At 49.3% G+C, this 17,256-nt stretch overlaps 1 protein-coding gene across 3 annotated transcripts in view; it reads right to left on the bottom strand.

The window, feature by feature from the left end:
* Positions 1–17,256, bottom strand: part of NR6A1 (nuclear receptor subfamily 6 group A member 1) — a 77,476-nt gene that overhangs the window by 30,272 nt on the left and 29,948 nt on the right. The window contains exon 1 of one of the 3 annotated variants that reach the window (XM_051807552.1): positions 14,339–14,887. The exons of 1 other annotated variant lie outside the window; for it this stretch is intronic. In XM_051807552.1, the coding sequence (XP_051663512.1) occupies positions 14,339–14,480 (142 nt within the window). In that variant the 5' untranslated portion in view covers positions 14,481–14,887. Of the gene's footprint in view, positions 1–14,338; positions 14,888–17,256 lie in introns of those variants that run through there. One more of the 3 variants, XM_051807551.1, reaches the window with a different exon arrangement.

The following is a 17,256-nucleotide window of genomic DNA, read 5'->3' as shown; positions in this document are numbered from 1 at the left end:
ATTCCCAGGGCTCCAGCAAGGCTTTGCCCATTTTCATGACAATCGGGGCTCTGTTGTGTCCCTGCAGTTTGAGCCATCGGCCCCTTTGTGGCACGAACAAAGTCCGGGCTGTGGATAACAAAACCCAGCACATCTCGGCACTGAAGGCGACAAACCCCGAGCTGCCCCACACCACCGAGCTGGCCACGGACCAAACTACAACAACGAAGTGGATTTGATTTCAAGCAGCAAATAGATCCTAAGGAAATACTCAACTCCTGGCTTTGTTTTCATTTTATCAACAAATGGTGCCACTGGCAGCACCTCTGCTGTGCGACACCAACGGCCTGAGCAGGCGCAGGAACGGCCCCGTGCCAGGGAACAAGACCCCTGCACCAGAACCAACCTGGTTTGCAAATGTAGCTGAATAAATTATATAAATTCTGATGAACACATCTCAGCAGCCTCAGTACTGCGGACGTTACCGCTCCCAGCCACTGCAGTGAGAGGACTGGTTGCAGGTAAACACAGCACGTACTTTCCCCCAAAAATCTATTTCCCTCTCCCTATGTATGCAGGTATTTCAGAGAAAATTAAAAAAAATATATAAAATTTCTTAGAGAAGCTGTGGAAGGAACTGCATGGAATGATAATAAATATCCACCTGACGTCCTGTGATAATGGTTTAACAACAGATCGGGTAATTCCTCTGCTCCCCAGCATTAAACGCACCAGGAGCGTGGAGTTAATAATTCTGCTGAAGGTGGTCACTTGGTGCACATAAAATTAAGCAATTTCCTCCTTCTTGCTAGTTTGATAGGTCACTGTGTAAATAGAATCCTCTTATCAGTTTCCAGAGTTATCTGTTTTTTATATTTTTATTTGCCTGGCTACTGAATTTGCCATCCCAGTCTATTGAGCGCTTGCAAGAAGCGTTTCATTGCACCTCCCTTGGTGGGTGACAAACAGCAGAGAGCTCTGTGTAACAGAGGAAAAGGCAGGGGGAGGTTAAGGGCTCCTCAGAGAGGTCGCCTTCAGAGGAAAAAAGGAAAACAAATGGGATTGTAGGCATGGGAAGTATATGGCTTTACTGCCTTAGCAGGAAAGTACAAGAAAGGAGAATTGCAAAGGGAGAAGCTTTACATTTCTATGAGCAGGCAATTGAGCTCCATTCCCTTCCTATGGGATGACTCCATCCATTCTGGGAGCATATCTCCTGTAACTCCCAGTAACCAAATCAGGTCACACAATGTCAGATCATTCTGGAAAACATGGGGAAGTCCTTGGGCTTGGTCCCCACTGCAAATGTCAGCCCTGCAGTTGCATTATACTTTGAAGATAAACTTTCAGAGATCTACCCAGACAGGACCTTCCAGCCTTTGCCTGAATTTGAGCAGGAAGAGGATGATGGTGAAATAACTGAGGACTCTGATGAAGATTTTATACAACCGTGTAGAAAATACCTAAAATCAGATGAGAGACCAGTGCACAGAAAATAATCTAATGATATGGACCTGAAATTTATTGTAAAAACTGTTATTTAAGTGTTCCTGGAATATTATTATCAGAACCAAGCGCTGCACAGCCGGGGCAACAGTGGGCCCAGGGCAGGATCCGACCCTCACCCCCCCATCCTCCTGTGGTCAGTTCTTTCTCCCACAGGCTGAACTGCAGGCACAGAATCCATCAAGCAAACACTGGGTGCAGCAGCAGGGCTTTGTCCCAGCATATCCCACCCACAGAACCAGTGCACCCATCAACAGCATGGGCACAAATGAGCCAAAAGCTTTTCATCCCAAACCTGGGCAGAAAATTATGTTTAGCAGGATGCAGAAAATGAGGAGAGGCCCATAGGGCAGGAGGCAGAGAGTATCTCCTGGGTTTGAAGAGGCAGAAAAAGTTTTGTGCATTAAAGTGATAAACTGAAAAGCCAAAAGATGATTTTATGGCTGACTTAGACAAACTGGATTCACACAGCTACAGCAGCCTGCTGCAGTTGCTGATGTTTTTAATAATATCAACAACAGACCAACTTTGTTACTATAAGTGTAATTATTATAGTTCTCAGCACTATTTACAAATGGCAGTTTGGTGCTGAGCAGCAATTTTTTGTATACCCAGGGAAAAACAAACAAACAAACAGTGAGGATGTTTCCTCAAATTTCAGGTCAGATGGCAAAACAAAGAGGAAAAAACCTTCAGAACTACAGATGTAGATCCTGTACCTGCACCAACACATTGCTGTGACCACAGAGGCTCAGGAGCTGCTTTGGATCATTAGGAGCTGGAGCAAGTCCTGTTTGGGAACAACCTGGCTGCTCCATGCCTCTCATACACCATGTGTGGAACCTGGAGGTGTGGGGAGACGTGGGGGACACGTGGGATGGGGCTGCGATGCCAAGCACGGGCAGAGCATCCTTGGTGTGGCAGGGCTGTCACCAGGCCCAGAGAAACGCCTGGATTCTATGGAAAGGGAGAAAACATCGACAATCCTCACCCTTGGGCTTCACAGCAGGTTTAACACGTGCTGTTCTGAAGGGTTCCTGTGGGCTCGCAGAGATGGGCCCCCAGCCCCGACCCCCGGGCAGGGCTCAGCCCCTCCACACCCGCTGCCCCTTCCCCGGGCGATGGTGCCGCGGCAGGGCCAGCGCTGCCCCCGCAGGCCGGACAGGCCGGACAGGAGCTGGACAGGAGCTGGACAGGAGCTGGACAGGAGAGGGCAGCATCCGACCGGCGGACACGGCCGGGCCGCGGGGACCCCGGAGCGCCGGCACCACAGCCACGGACCCGCGGAACGGGCTGGGCTGGAAGGGACCCACGAGGATCACGAGTGCCAGTCTCGGCCCTGCACAGACACCCCGAGAGTCCCCCCGGACTGGGCACGCCGCGGGTCGGGCTCGGCAGAGCCGAGCACAGTCCATACGAACCCGCATTTCAGCACCAGCTCCGGCCTCAGCTTTGGGGAGAGAGCCCTCCTGGCCCCAGCACTGCCCCAACAGCTCTGCAGCATCCTCACCTCCGGGGTGCCGAGACACAAACGGGTCCTGCTCATGGGCTGGCACCTTGGTTTTATTTTTACTGCAATTAGCTCTCCTGTCATTAGGAGTAGGTATTTAAGATGTCCTTTTCCCCCCCCCCAATCTTCTTTGAGTATTCCATTTAACTTGTCGAAGTTTGTAATCCTTTTTTTTTTTTTTTTTTTTAACAAGAAAAGGAAAAGCTGATCAGAAAAGTCCTTCCAGAATTTACAAGCACGGGAATAAAATTATGGAGGAATCATCTGGTATACCCTGACAATGCCCCCAGACTTCCCCTTTGTTCCCAGGTAGTTGGCCAAGAATACATCCATGCAGAAAACAGCATATTGCACTCAAAAAAAACCCCATCACCCCAACTCTCAGCTTCTGTAAGAACCCCTGCCAACTCCTCAGCTTGGAGACTGACTGATTTACCACCTAAAACATATCTCACCATAACCCCCTATAAACCACAATTACTTCTTGAGATGTTGGCAAGTTGAAATAAAATTGTGAAATGTCAAAATCTACGGAAAATATATTTGTTAGAATGGCAAGGGCAACTGAGGGAAGAGAAAGTGGCATGGGACAACAGGGCAGGAGAAATCCCATACTCAAGAAATCCTTACATAAATTCAGTTTCCTTTCTAGAGGGCTTCAAAGCAGAAAGGAAAGGCAACCAGCACAGCAAGGTGGCCCAGTGACACACCCGGCCCTGTTTTAGGGGGAGGAGGGTCCATGATTTGTCATCCCCTTTTGCTGTCCAGCTACAATGTGAAAGGCCCAGCTCAAAGCTGCAGTGGTGGCTCCTCAAGAAAAATGCTTTCATAATTTTGTTTCTGCTATTGCAGATGTGAGGGAAATGTTGCCATGAGCTACACAGGTTGTCCTGGCTGCAAAGGCAATTCCTTGTGTGCACAGCAGGTCCTGTGATTTCAGCACAACACAGCACAGGAGGACAGTGCTTGGGAAGTTAAATCTTTGTATTCAGTCCACTCCTTTGGAGGAGCCTGGAAATCTGGGCACTTCTGCTCTGCTCCCCCCTCCTACTAATATTGCTCCCACTTCTGAATGGGGCAAGAGCTGAATCCTGAAAAAATACCTCTTACCTCCCTGTATTCCTTCTGCTAAACCTGATCCTCATCCTTTCCTTCTGATAAACTAGATAATTCACACATCACCTCTACCAGCTGCTCCTAGGCCCAGATACCACCCACCCCAGACAGCACGAGGTCCCAAATTAAGATGTACGTGACTCAAAGAAGAGCCAATTTTATTAGACTAACACCAGAGGAAGAAAATCTTCCATCTTCCTGTCATTCGTGAAGCCTCCCAGGACAAAGTATTCCCATGCCTGCTCCTGACAGGGAGCGAGCCTGCCCCAGTGCAGGGACTGCTGCTTTGGGTGTAAAGGCTGAATCCAACATGCAGTATTTAAGACAATTAGGTTTTCAAAGAAACTACACTAAACATTTCTTTCATGTGTAATCAAATTATGTTAAAGCAAACCTCATAATTTAAACCATTCCATTGGTCAGCTCCTATTTGTTTTCCCTGCACCCTCATTTTTGCTCCAGATCTGTCACATTACATTAACACCTTTCCTACTCACTGCCTACAGAAATAACAGCCTTCGACATGCCTGCACAATCCATTTGTCCTGCTCTAATTACTTTTTGACATAGCCTCTTCTGCTGTTATCTTGCCTTTTCTGACCCCTGTCTGTATTAAAGCCATTTAAAACAATCTTTAAACTCGGTATCTATTGTGATGTGTCTTATATGATACTGCTGGAGTATCAGTCAGCAACATTTTGTAAATCAAATATTTAAATCTATGGTAATAAGATAATGTACTTGAGCTGGAAAGCTACTGCATGGTGGTAACAGCTACAACTGGCTGCTCACAACACAAGCCCCCAGGACTGCAGCACATTTTCAGGATGGAATTCCTATAGTCATAAAACTGTTCTACATAGGGAAGCTGCTCAAAGATAAACAGGGTCTTCTGTGTACTAAGGAATTTCCTTTAATTTCACAAATGGGGAGGAAAGCAGGAGAAACTGAGAAAAGTGGTCATCCTGCACAAACAAACCCAAACAACCTCCAGACAAACTGAGCAGACAGGAAGAGGAGCAGGCAGGGTGCACCAACAATGCAGCCCATGACAAATCACACTCTTCTCCAAACCCAGAGAAGAAACCATGAATCTCTAATCCCAATATCCCTCTGTTTTCATCAAGCCCATTCAAAAACTGTGCCCTCATTTTCTTTTGTGGTGATTCACAGATGATGAACCTCTAATTACCAGCTACTTCCCTGGCTGAAGCAGCAGAGGATCTGCTCTGTGCCAAGTGTCTGCTTTGGAGTCAAGAACTTATTCCACATGGTGGAACTAATTTTTTGGATATCAAGTTGATCCCAATGTACACACGACTCACTATACAGTCTAACTACATCTTCACATGCTATTTTCCACATGATCCAGCCTCATGCTAACTTAATTGGTAGCTAGTCAATATTTTACTCACATTAGAAGAGACTTCTCAAACCTACATTTGCTCTGGTTCATTTACAGGGTAATTATCCAGTTCACACCAAGTCTGGTCTTCTAGATCCAGCCAGTGCAGACACAGGCACAGCTCTGCTGGGAAAACACAGCTCTATACTTTGTCTTCCAGATGACAGCACTATAAAACCAACGGGGGACAAAACCAGAGTCAATTAAAATACATTAAATGCAATGCAACAATTCTATGATTTGTCATAGAGATTTTATTTCTTTGAATTCCTCTAACTGTGTCCTCAGGACATTAAATCCCATGAATGCTGCGTAAAGCTCTTCTCACAACACTTTCCTATGCTCATTTTTATTTTCCCCTTTTTCTTTCCTGTCAGCAGCCCTGACCACAAACCTCGGCCTCATTAAGGCATCTCAACAGAGAAGGGACCCGTGGATCCAGGACCAGAGCAGTCTGCTGGAAAAGCAGGAGTGTGAGATGCTGCTGTGCTGGAGCACAGCTGATGGAATGGCTTTTCAGCAATACTAACCTTGCAGGACATCTAGTAGCAGGAGTGGGTCATGCTGAAACATTGATTACTGAAACAGTGAGTATACAGGGGACCAAAACCAACAGACACCAGACCTGGAACCGAGGCCGTAGAGATTTCCAAATTTCGTGCCTCATGAGTGAAGAGGCTCCAAGCTCCTCTGTACAGTGGCATGGAACAGCATCTCCAGAGCAGCCGCAGGCAAAGTCAGGGACTTAATTCCTTGTGCAGGAGCCTCGTGCTAGGAGGACACCCACATTAGGACTGTGATTAGTTCTTAACAGATGCCTCTAAATTGCCTGCTGGAGGAAGCCACCTTTCCCCGTGACTGATGCTGGCCCCCGAATTAGGGGGGTTGATTTCCCCTCATTAAGCCTGTCCTGAGCTGCTCCCTGCGGGAACAACCGGCCTCCCCACGGCTCCCACCGCAGCTCCAGAGAAACACTGGAACCTCATGGGACCCCCGCGACCGCCCTGCCTTTCCTGGCTTTGGGAATGTGAGGATGGCAGATCAGCTGAACCAAAGGAGCTCTCCCCGTTCCTCTCAGAGCGCTCTGTGTGTGCTGGACAGACAGACGGACAGACAGAGCTCCCTTCCCAGCTCTCCCGGCCTCGCCGGCTGCCGACCATTTCCATAAATCCTCCCACAATGCAGCGCAGCGGGTTTAGCCGGAGGGATCCTCCGCAGCACGGGGTGCTGTGAGAAATGTGAGATGGTTGTAGAGGAAACATGTAAGATTCGGATTTGAAATTAAAATGATCTGCCCCAACAACAGCGCCTGGATTTCTACATTAAATTTTTGACATTCCAATGGTATGATATGTTCGTGTTGCTCACCCAGGATAATCCCACACGATTTTTAGAAGTTAAAAATTAAAATCTGCAGTAGGGTTTTTATCATATATCTTGGAAACAAGGCAAATAGAAAACTCCCAGTGCTCACCACCAGGCATCTTATCAGCAGAAACTATGGGGCTCTTTGTGCTGTGTTGTGATGACTTTGCAGCACACGTACTCCTGAAAACAGCCCTTGCTACTCACAGGAGACACCCTCGATGCTCAGATCCACAGATCTCACGGTGAGGTGCCACATCGGGTGTCAGAACAGCCTAAATCACATCCAGCAAGTTCCTACACCAAATTTAGCAAACTGTGCTCAAACTACGTCTACAGGAGCTCTTGTAAGATGTTAGATAAGGGCCACACCGGGATTACACACAGTCAATATTTGGTTAAATCAGGAATTACATTTATAAGTTCCGGAGATACAAATGTCACTTAACAAAACAGAACATAAATACCCACAGGGCAGTAACCCTCTTCTTTGAAGCAAAAGAGACATCCAGCTTTTCCTGTGTGAGTCTTGCCGAAGCCTAATTACATTATCGCTTGTTATTTGTAACAAAATATAAACATTTCCCTCATGCCCCCAGACCACGATCACAGAGGAACCCCTGCACCCCCACGTCAGTATATGCTGTCATGTAGGATATAAAGCACTCTGACCTAGTCTCATCCACCCACTAAATTGCTCCAAAGTTTTCCTTGCACGTATTCTCTGCAAGTCCAGGGAGAAGCTGCTTTCTGCACTGGCAATACAGCGAGCAGGGTGACAGTCTAACATGGTGTCCTGCTGAGATCCAAGAATAGCAATGCCTTAAAAGGCAGCGATGTTGAGATCACAAGGAAAAGAGAATTAGGGCACAGCTGTGGAGTTCTGTAGGCTAAAACATAGACTCAATATGTCAGAGAAAATTAAATCACAGAGCTACATGTAATTTCTAGTCTCATTTGGAACTTCGCTGTAGCTGTGCAGAATTTGTGCTCGGGTCATACATGTGAGTCGCTGTGTTTCTGCACACAGGAATAAAACATGAAGTTAATTTAAAAAGAGAAAACAAAGGAGTTATATGCAGCAGTAACAAAAACATCTATGTTTGAAGGATGTGTACATGCTATTGCAGCTCACCCACAATTCCATGGGCAGCTCTGGAGGACAGGCAGCAAAGCCCCAGCCCCACCTGTGACACCAGCAGAGCTCACAGCCTCACCTGCACACAAAACAAAGACAAACTGACCCAACACACACAACAGATCTGAAAAACGCCTGCTTTCCTGTGATTCTCAGACAAGGGAAAGGGACCCTTCCTCAAAACTGATAACAAACTTTTGCATAGGCTTTCCTCTCGAAGAAGTGGTTACATTTTACAGAATGGTATCTATATATAAATTTTCCAGTATTTCTTATCCTTGAAGCCCAGTACCAGCTTCTCCTCTGAAAGCATTCAATATCCACACAATGCAGTCCATTATCCTCTGCCAATATCTACTATTGCAATCTGAGTCCAACTAATGAATTTTTTGGGATATCAGGGTTTGTGCCTTGAGCTGGGAGGTTGGTGCCTTATATCCAGTGTCTTCTCCCCAGCTCCAGAGAAACCTCTGAAAGCCACTGTGGCAGAGACCAGCACAGCTGTTAGATGGTAAGAACTGTGGATTCCTTGGGAGTCCCTGGATAAACAGCTGGCCTTTGGGCAGAGCAGGACAGGCTGGACCCAGGGAGCAGCTGAGCAGTGCCTCACCTGTATGAGTCCAGGCTTTACCAGAGCAGCAGACTGAAATTACCTCTTTAAAAGGCTCTAAAGGCCAGGGACAGATAAGACAGAAGATGGAGGCGATAAAAGAAGATGCTAACAAGGGAGCAAGAGACTGATTGGGGTGAGGATTAGATGGCCAGGCTTTCCTAAATCACTGGTACTTGAGCACTGTGGTGGTACAGAACAGCAAGAAAACAGAGGTAGGAAGCTGCAGTAATTACCTGTGTTGAGCTAAGTGTGTTTCCTGTGGAGCTCACAGAGCATGGCTGATCTGTTGGTATCAGCCATCCTTTGTCCCTAAGGAGGTAAATTATACCTCTGATTTGTATATGAAAGTTCAATAACTCTTAATGGTTATGCTTGACTGCAGACAGAGCTGTGGACTAACATCTCCAGGAGTCAATTCCTATGAAGGGGTAATACATGGAGAGATTGCACAAAGTGAGAGAGTTCAGCAGCCAACAGCCAGGGAGAAGTGAAAACAAGCCAGGGAGGGATGTGCAGGGGCAGCACAGGGAGTGTCTGGCAGGGGGACAGGGCTCAGCAGGATGAGACCTGTTGACCCCTCGACCCCATCTAGCAGGTGGCATCCCTGCCCGTGGCAATGAGGTTGGAATTAGATGATCTTTAAGGTCCCTTCCAACCCAAGCTGTGCTATGATTCTATGACCCACCTCCTACTGCTGGAGTTCCAGAGCAGTGTGCACATGGCACTGCTCCAGAGGAGGAGGAATGCACCGTGATAGCCATCACACGGGGAATGAGATAACCCAGGAGTGCAGGAGACGAGCAGAAGGGGTGTGTGAATTCAGTCTGCAGTGATGGAGGAGAGGAGCTCTTCTGGAAACTGCCAATACTGGGAAGGGTTAACAGGGCAGTCCCCGAGGACGGGCGCTGCACGCAGGGGCACACGTGCAGTCCACGATTTAATTAACAGAGAAAACGCCAAACGTTGGAGACGAATTGCTTTTCCCGAGCAGGACTGAGTGTTACCTACTTTAAGCACAGCCCGGTTCATGCATATGCAATGTTCACAAACACCGCACGTGGTGCCGGAAACAATCCCGTAAATGAGGATGCGAAAGGAGGTCACTAATTCTCCCGGAATATCTCCGGGATGCAGGCGCGGCGGCCCCGCACGCGATCCGTGCCCACCGCGGGGTCCCGGCGCTGCCCGCCCGGCCGTGCCAGCGCCGCCCGCCCTGACCCACTTTCCCGCAGCATTTCTGCATAGCGACAGAGGGCCGAGCAGGACAAGTGTCACCTCCCAGCCCACGGGATTCTCCGTCCCCTACTGCTTCCACTGCAAGGATGTGCCCGGCATTTACACGCAGGCACACACGAGCACTCGGCACTGCACACAAATGTAAGTACACACACAAGTGCCAGGAAGAGAAGGAATTACAACAACAAAATCCCGTTCTTGTTTGCAGAATATTCCTCTGAAGCAGGCACAGGGCTATGACAGCGGCTACATGAATATCCATCTCATGGATCCTCCCTGGCAGTTCCATTCCGGCCAAAGCTCTTTTAAAGGGACTTTGCTCATTTCTGGCTGGTCTGAGCATTCCTGTTGCCCCGAACCAATCCTGCCCTTTCCCTTCCACCAAAAGGAATCCTAATGTACTGAGCCACCCAGAAAATTACAATTCCTTCATTACCCCCAGCCAAAGCTCTGACACTGTGAGGAAATGCATTTTCCCACTCCAAGCCCCTCACACCTCTCGTACTGTCCTATTTCCTACTCTCTCAGTCCCTATGGAATTACAGTGTATTGACTGCAGATGCACTGGTAGTTCTGATGTCATCTCAAGGCTTTTTCTTTTTTATTTTTTTTCTAGGTAAAGCATCTATATTTCCTCTGTTCTGAAATTTTGTGCTGAAACTATAACAAGCCAAAAATCTCTTCAATGGGAAATTTCACAAGCAGAGGATTATGACTTCAGCTCCAGAATAAGCAGCAGGAGCAGATGGAACTCTTCAGAAACAATGATTCCATTTTCATGCAAATTTCCTTAGTAGTTAAAAAAAGACGAGGAAGAAAAAAAACCACCAAGATATCAGAATGGTTTCTAAATGGAAGGTTTTTGAATGATGCTAAAAGCAAAGGGCTGGTAGCTCTCCACAATCCCAAGCATTTTAGCAGCAGCCGCCAGTGGAAAAAAAAAAAAAACCATGACAAACTAAACCCAGACTCCATCCCCTCAGAGTCAGGATAAGGGAAAGGGAAAATGGAGTGAGAGTGTATTTTAGGTTTCATGATTTTCAACATCCTCGGTTTTGTGCTAATGCACACTTCAGAGCTAATTCTTATGCTCTTTAGGAGCACAGGCTTCATTCATGAAGCAGCATGACAAAAATTCTTTATCCACTTGATGACTACAGAAGGTGACAGGCAGCGAGGCGCAGCAGCCACGGGGACCCTGTCGGAGTGCTAACCTGCAGCGCTGCTCCTCGAGCACAGCGCTCCCCTGATTGCAGCAGCACACACATGCATTTTTCATAGCCCAAATGTGGAAACCCAGCCAATTCTTTTGTTATTAATACTGGCAGCATACCCTAAACAACAAATAATGCACAGAGTTAGCAGACCCCATTTCTGGCTCTTCTACTGACTTCTTACTCAGTTTTGGTCTTGTGCCTTCCTTTTGCCCTTGTGTTTGCTCCTCAAGTGAGACAATTCAAGCTATTCCCTCACTCCCAGAGTGGTGAGGACAACAGGCTTTGCACACCACAGAGTGGGACTGCCTCTGTGCCACACCACAGAACCAACCACCGTCCTGCTGTGCACACAGAACACACAGTCATGGTAGGAACTGGAACTCTTCAGAAGGCCCAGGGAATTCTACTTTTACAGGCTGCTCCTTTAGACTGAGGTTTTAAAGCCGAGAGGGAACGACATGCACAGAGGAGTGGGGATGCAACCAGCTGCTGTTTGTCTCTGCCTCCCCTGCCCGTTGGACCAGGGGAATGCTGCAGCCAGGTCTCTCTCCTGTGCAGCATCCAGGTGCCAGCACAGAGCTGCTGCCACTGGGCAGCTCCGGCCCCAGCGACGGTTCCTTTGGATCACCCTCTCCAAATCCAACTGTCCTTCCTGGCACAGTCTTTCCCTGATGCTGCTCCTGATGTTTTGCAATGAGGTTTCATAATTGCCTATCAATTCTATCAAACAATTCTATCAAACAATTTCTATATCACTCGGTTTCACATTGATTTTTTAAATTAGTTTTATCCTGCCTTTTCCATGCAAAAGCAATATAAAGTTGGTTTCAAATAAGGCTACAAAGAGTGTTACAGGCTTCTGAGCCATGTGTTCAATACCAAGAATACTTCTGTTTAATCCCATTCTACCTACACTTATCCCTTTCATCATGTCGCTGGCCAAATCTTTTCACTTTGAATTTGCTCTCAAACTGAATCTCCTTCCTTCCTCATCTAGTTAGATGGATTTAAGCAATGACAGCTACTGAAAGGACAGAGCACAGACAAAATAACCTCAAAAATGGGCTCAACAAGCTCTTCCTTGCTTACTTCTGAGCAGAAGGATGTAAAGAAACAATTTCCTCGGTTAATCCTTCTTTGACCCAAATTAACTTTTCCCAAACTATTTTCTTAAATAATTTGTTTTACAGTCTTGCCTGAATAAACTCGGCAATAGACATGTCTCAGTTGCCCAAGGAAAGGAAGAGAACAGCAGTGGGGAGGGATAAGAAGATAATTTGGCTGGTCCAACCAGTGCAGTGCCGCATGTTAGGGTGGTGGAAGAGGGGAGGTTCAGATTAACACTCTGGATTTCTCTTTATTTCTCAATAAAGATGACATAGGGGGAGAAGAAGACACATATCCTATCCTTTAACCCCCACATGTTCACGTGCTGGGCTTTGAGGTATGAAGAGAAACGAGACCCATCTGCCCCAGGTCTCGCCTGTCTGGGTCAGCACACTGAATCTGAGCAAACTCACTGGAAGGCTCTTCTCTCCTCCTCCCCCTGACTGCAGGACGAAAACTGCCAGAAAGACTCAAGAACAATTGGGAGAAGCACAAGGGAGCACCAGCATTGCCTCTCCTTTAGCTGCCTCAACAGACCTCCATTGCTTTTCCCTTTTGACTTGGGTAAATTTTATGCAGCAAAATCTAACACCAAGCTGGTGACAGTACTGTAAAGTGTCTCAAGGGCTGAAAACTGGGTTGACCCCCACCTCCTGCTCCCAGCCCCATCACCACTGACAGGGTCCTGCAGGGCCCAGCTCTGGCTTGCAGGAGCAGCCGTGGCACAACGGCCGCAGTGCCCTTGCCTGGGGAACTTGTTTTCCACGGCTGCTCCAGCACTTCACTTCCCAATAGGAAATGATGTTTTCCATAGACTTAGTGAAACACGGTTCTAATTTAGTAATTGCAGCGTACATCCAACTGAACAGGACCTGGTGTTTGGAGAATGAGAGCAACAGAATTAGGACGAGCCTCAAAACACTCAAGCGACTCAGCCATTTGAAGATCACCTCTGATGTGGGGACAGAAAGAGGCACCTGGAGACTGGCATGTGGTTGTGTTTATACACTGTGCCAAAACACTGTTCCCTTTTCTAGACCCTAACATTTCATATTGAGGACTTTTATATTATTTCTGCAAATATTAAAATGGGATCCGCAGCCATTCAGATGCCTTGTAAAGCCCATATTACCCTCAAACACCCTCTTAAGGTTTCATCTTTTATCTTTCATAAACAGGATCAGAGATGATGTGTGTTTTTGAGTCAGAAGCACATTCATAACCCAGCAAGCACCAGAACGTGTATTTTAACAGCAGCATCAACTACATTTCAGTAGAATCACTAAAATCCCCAAGTGACTTGAGAAGTGAAAGATAATCTTTGAAAGAGGAGGCAGAGGAAGCTGTCTGGGAACTGGAAAAGTTACCAGACTGGTGATTATGGGCAGAATGGACAGCAGATATGAGTTATCTCCTTCACACTCATGACAAGGAGGTGGGAACCTCTTCATCCCCATCAATAGCAGCTGCATGGCACTGATATGAGCCTGGGTCACTATTAAAGCAGCATGTCAAGCTTTTTTTTTCTTTTTCTTTCCAAACTGCTTCCTTTTGGACGAGCTCCATGTAACTGTCATTTGCTTTCTCATTTCATTTTCATTTTCCATCTATGCATTCATCCAGTCCTTGAGGGGGAATTCTACAGAAATCCCTGTCAAGAATGCCCACAAGGGCCTTCTGACCCACCCCCTCACTGCTCTGCATCCCTGCCAGTGACATCACGGCACGTCCAAAAAACTCAACAAACCCAAGTTCATTTTGACCAGCAAAAGGGCAGGAACCACTGGGACACTTTCCCTTCCTCCGTCACCTGTGGTTGCCCCAGTGTGTGTGCACTGTCCCGGGCACTGGGGCTGCTGGGCCACCAAAGAACCTCCCTATGGTGCAGGACTGTAGGTTGGAAGGGACCTCAGGAGCCACCCAGTCCAACCTCCCCTCCAAGGAGGGTGTCCAGTGCTTTGATCTGCCCGTGTCAAAATGTTCTCAGAGAAGAAAGAAAGGTCAGTGACTGAAAACAATGAGAGAAAGGTGACTAAGAAACCTGGAAGAGATTGAGGTGAGAAAATAGAACATGGACATTACTTCTTCACACTTCTCAGCCTCGGGTTCCCTCTGAAAACACTTGACAAAAGCAAAGTTAGTGTACCTCTGTGTGATTCTGGACACATCCCAGTGTCTTGTTTCACTGTTCCAGCATCGTTAGAGGATACAAACAAGTTCGTGGGAGCAGCTTTGAGCTTTGTCAGTCTCAAACCACCGAAACTAGCAAGGTAGTGGAGTTCATTCATCCTCAGGTGGCCTCATTGAGAACGTGCTTAAAGGCGTTTTATTTCTGTCCTGCCAAACAAACGGCAATGTCCTTCTTGCTGAGCTAGAAAGTGGAAGGGAAACAAAACCGTGTGGAAAATCCCCTCGATGTTACATGTGGTTCGGGGCAGCTTTGCCCATGGGTTTGGGGGGGTCGTCCAGCCGCTCCAGAGGGGATACCCGCGGGGTTTTCCAGCACCCCCGCGTTCCTCGAAGGCGCTGGAGCCGCTCTGTGACACATCTTAGGAGTCTTTAAGTGCGACCACGAAGCGGCCTCGCGCCGTTGCCCGGCCTTGCCCGTAACCCAGTTTCCTGGTGGCCCGGAACGCCCGGGCATAACCCGGCCGGGGCTCGGGAGCCGGCGGAACCAGGCCCCGCCGCCGCCCGCCGGGCCGGCTGACAGCCCCGCGGCGGGGCCGCCGGGCGGGGCCGGGGCGGGGCCGGGCCCGTGGAGGGGCCGGGCGGGCACGCGGGGCCCCGCGCGGTGCGGGGGGCGCGGGGCAGGTGTGGGGCTTTGGCCCCTCAGCCCGGCCCCGAACGGCCCCGGCCCCTCCGCCGGCCCCGAACGGCCCCGGCCCCGCGCCCGCCGGGGGGGCGGGACGGGCCCTCCGGGGCGCGCGCGCGGCCCAATCAGGAGCCGGCCCCGCGCCCGCGCGGCCAATGGGCGCGGCGGCGGCGCGCACGTGACCGGGCGCGCGGCCGCCCGTCAGCGGGCGCTATAAAGCGGGGCGGGGGCGCGGGCGCGGCGGCCGCGGGGGCTCGGCGGGTCCGGCCGCGTTCCCGCCCCGCCCGCACCGCGACGGGGCCGCCGCTCCGCCTCGGCAGCCGCCGGGCCGCCCGCAACTTGGGGGAGAGCCAGCCCAGCGCCGAGCCGTGCCCGGGAGCGCCCCGCCAGGTAAGGCGTTAATCCGAGTGCCGCCGGGCCGGGGGGAGCCGCCGGGGGGGCGGGGGTCGCGCTGCGCCCCGACCCGACGCCGGGGATTTTTTTTTTTATTATTTATATTTTATTCTTCCAGTCTCATTTCTGCACGTGCTCCTTTGTTCTCCAACAGAAGCGCTTTTTTTTTTTTTTTTATATGTGTACACAGATATGTATGTTCTATCCGCTAATGTAACGCAGCTGGAGCAGCCGCTCCCCGCCGGTACCGGGGGAGGGGGGAACGGGCAGCACCCCCCCTTTATTCCCTCCTCCCCCGGTGAAGAAGCAGAAACTCGAGCGATTCCGCGGCGCCGAAGTTGCTCGCGGGTGCGGGTCGGTAACCAGACACGCGTGTCGCCCGAGGGCTGGCGGGGAGGAACTGAGCCAGACGGGGACACAAAGGAGGGGGGCAGCCCCAGACACGCCGTCCCCGCCCCGCGGCGGCAGCGCCCGGCACCGCCGAGCCCCGGGCGGGGACGGCGAGAGGGAGACGAGCCCCCGGACCCCCTTTTGTCTGGCCCCGGTGGCACCTGCGGGGGCGAGCGCTCGGCCGCCCCGCCCGCGGACACTGTCGCGACCGGCGACAGCTCAGCGACTGTTGTGGTGGTGGGAGAGGGGTGAGACAGCCCCGGTGTCGGGGGTCTCGTTCTGTGGCCGCGCGGGGCTTGATTCCATCAGCCTCACGTTAATTACCAAAACCACTGAAAATACAAAAAAACTGCAATAAAATGAGCCCCCACGTGCAGTATCCCTCCAATTCTTGCTCTGTCATACCCGATATTTTTCTCATCATAACTTGTTCTAAAAGAAATTTAACACGTTTGCTCTCAGGCTGTCGGCAGTGATTAACTGTGACGCTTGCAATGGACTCTGTATACAACATCTAGAAGAAATCTAACGTCTTTGCCCCTCCAGACCATCTGCAGTGATTTACTGTGACGCTCACAATAGGCTCTGTATAAGATACCTAAAAGAAATTTGACTTGTTTTCCCCCCAGACCCTCTGCAGTGATTAGCTGTGACACTTGGGCTCTGTGCACGATAAAAGGTGGTCAATGTACACTTAAAAATCTGGCATTGTCTGAGAAAATAATTTTCATAAACTTTTCCTGTCGTTTTCTCAGCAAAAACAGCCCATTATGAAAGCTCTGAGTAGAATTCCTCCACAAGTTCAGAAAGTTGAGAAGGGGATGATTTACCCTCCTTGTTTTGTCCAGGAATGCGAGATAGCAGATTTTAAGAGTTAATAAGTATTAAAAGCCACGAGGAGCATTAAAAGTGCCTTTCCAAGCGGTGTGCTCCCCGCAGCCGCGGCGCAGAGCAGCCGGGCAGCGCCTGCAGCTCCACGCAGAGCAGAGGTTATTCACATGGCTGTTCGAGAAACTCCATTCATATCTCTGACTACCTGGATTTGAATAGAAACCAGACAGCAATTCTTTGGTCCCAGCCACTATTCGCCCCGCTGGACAATAGAGATTTGTTAGCACACAGGCACAAGCCCTGGGACACAAAGCTGGAGGCAGCAGAGATAGGGGCTTCACTGCACAGGAAATTACAGCTTTTGATGCACTGTTGGCAGGTCTGTCGGTTCAGAACAGCAACATGCCTGTGCCATGTTTAAGAGCTCCTGACTGCCATTTTTAACCACCTAGAATGTCATAAAAGCTTTATTGTCGCAGTACATAAAATCATGAAGTCCATATGGTTACTTTTCAGCTGCCCCGGGTCTGGAAGGCAGAAGTATGATCTGGCTGGAGAATTTAATTTGGGGAGTGTGGGGAGGGGGAAATTAAAAGAATTTGAGGACTAGAAAACCTCAAAGTGTTTATAAAAGCAGA

Source organism: Manacus candei, unplaced genomic scaffold (assembly GCF_025592945.1).
Source record: "Manacus candei isolate 608988 ecotype Guabito, Panama unplaced genomic scaffold, ASM2559294v1 h1tg000071l, whole genome shotgun sequence".
Classification (NCBI taxonomy): domain Eukaryota; kingdom Metazoa; phylum Chordata; class Aves; order Passeriformes; family Pipridae; genus Manacus; species Manacus candei.
The sequence above is the reverse complement of the archived record's forward strand: the minus strand, read 5'-3'. Positions and strand labels throughout refer to the sequence as shown.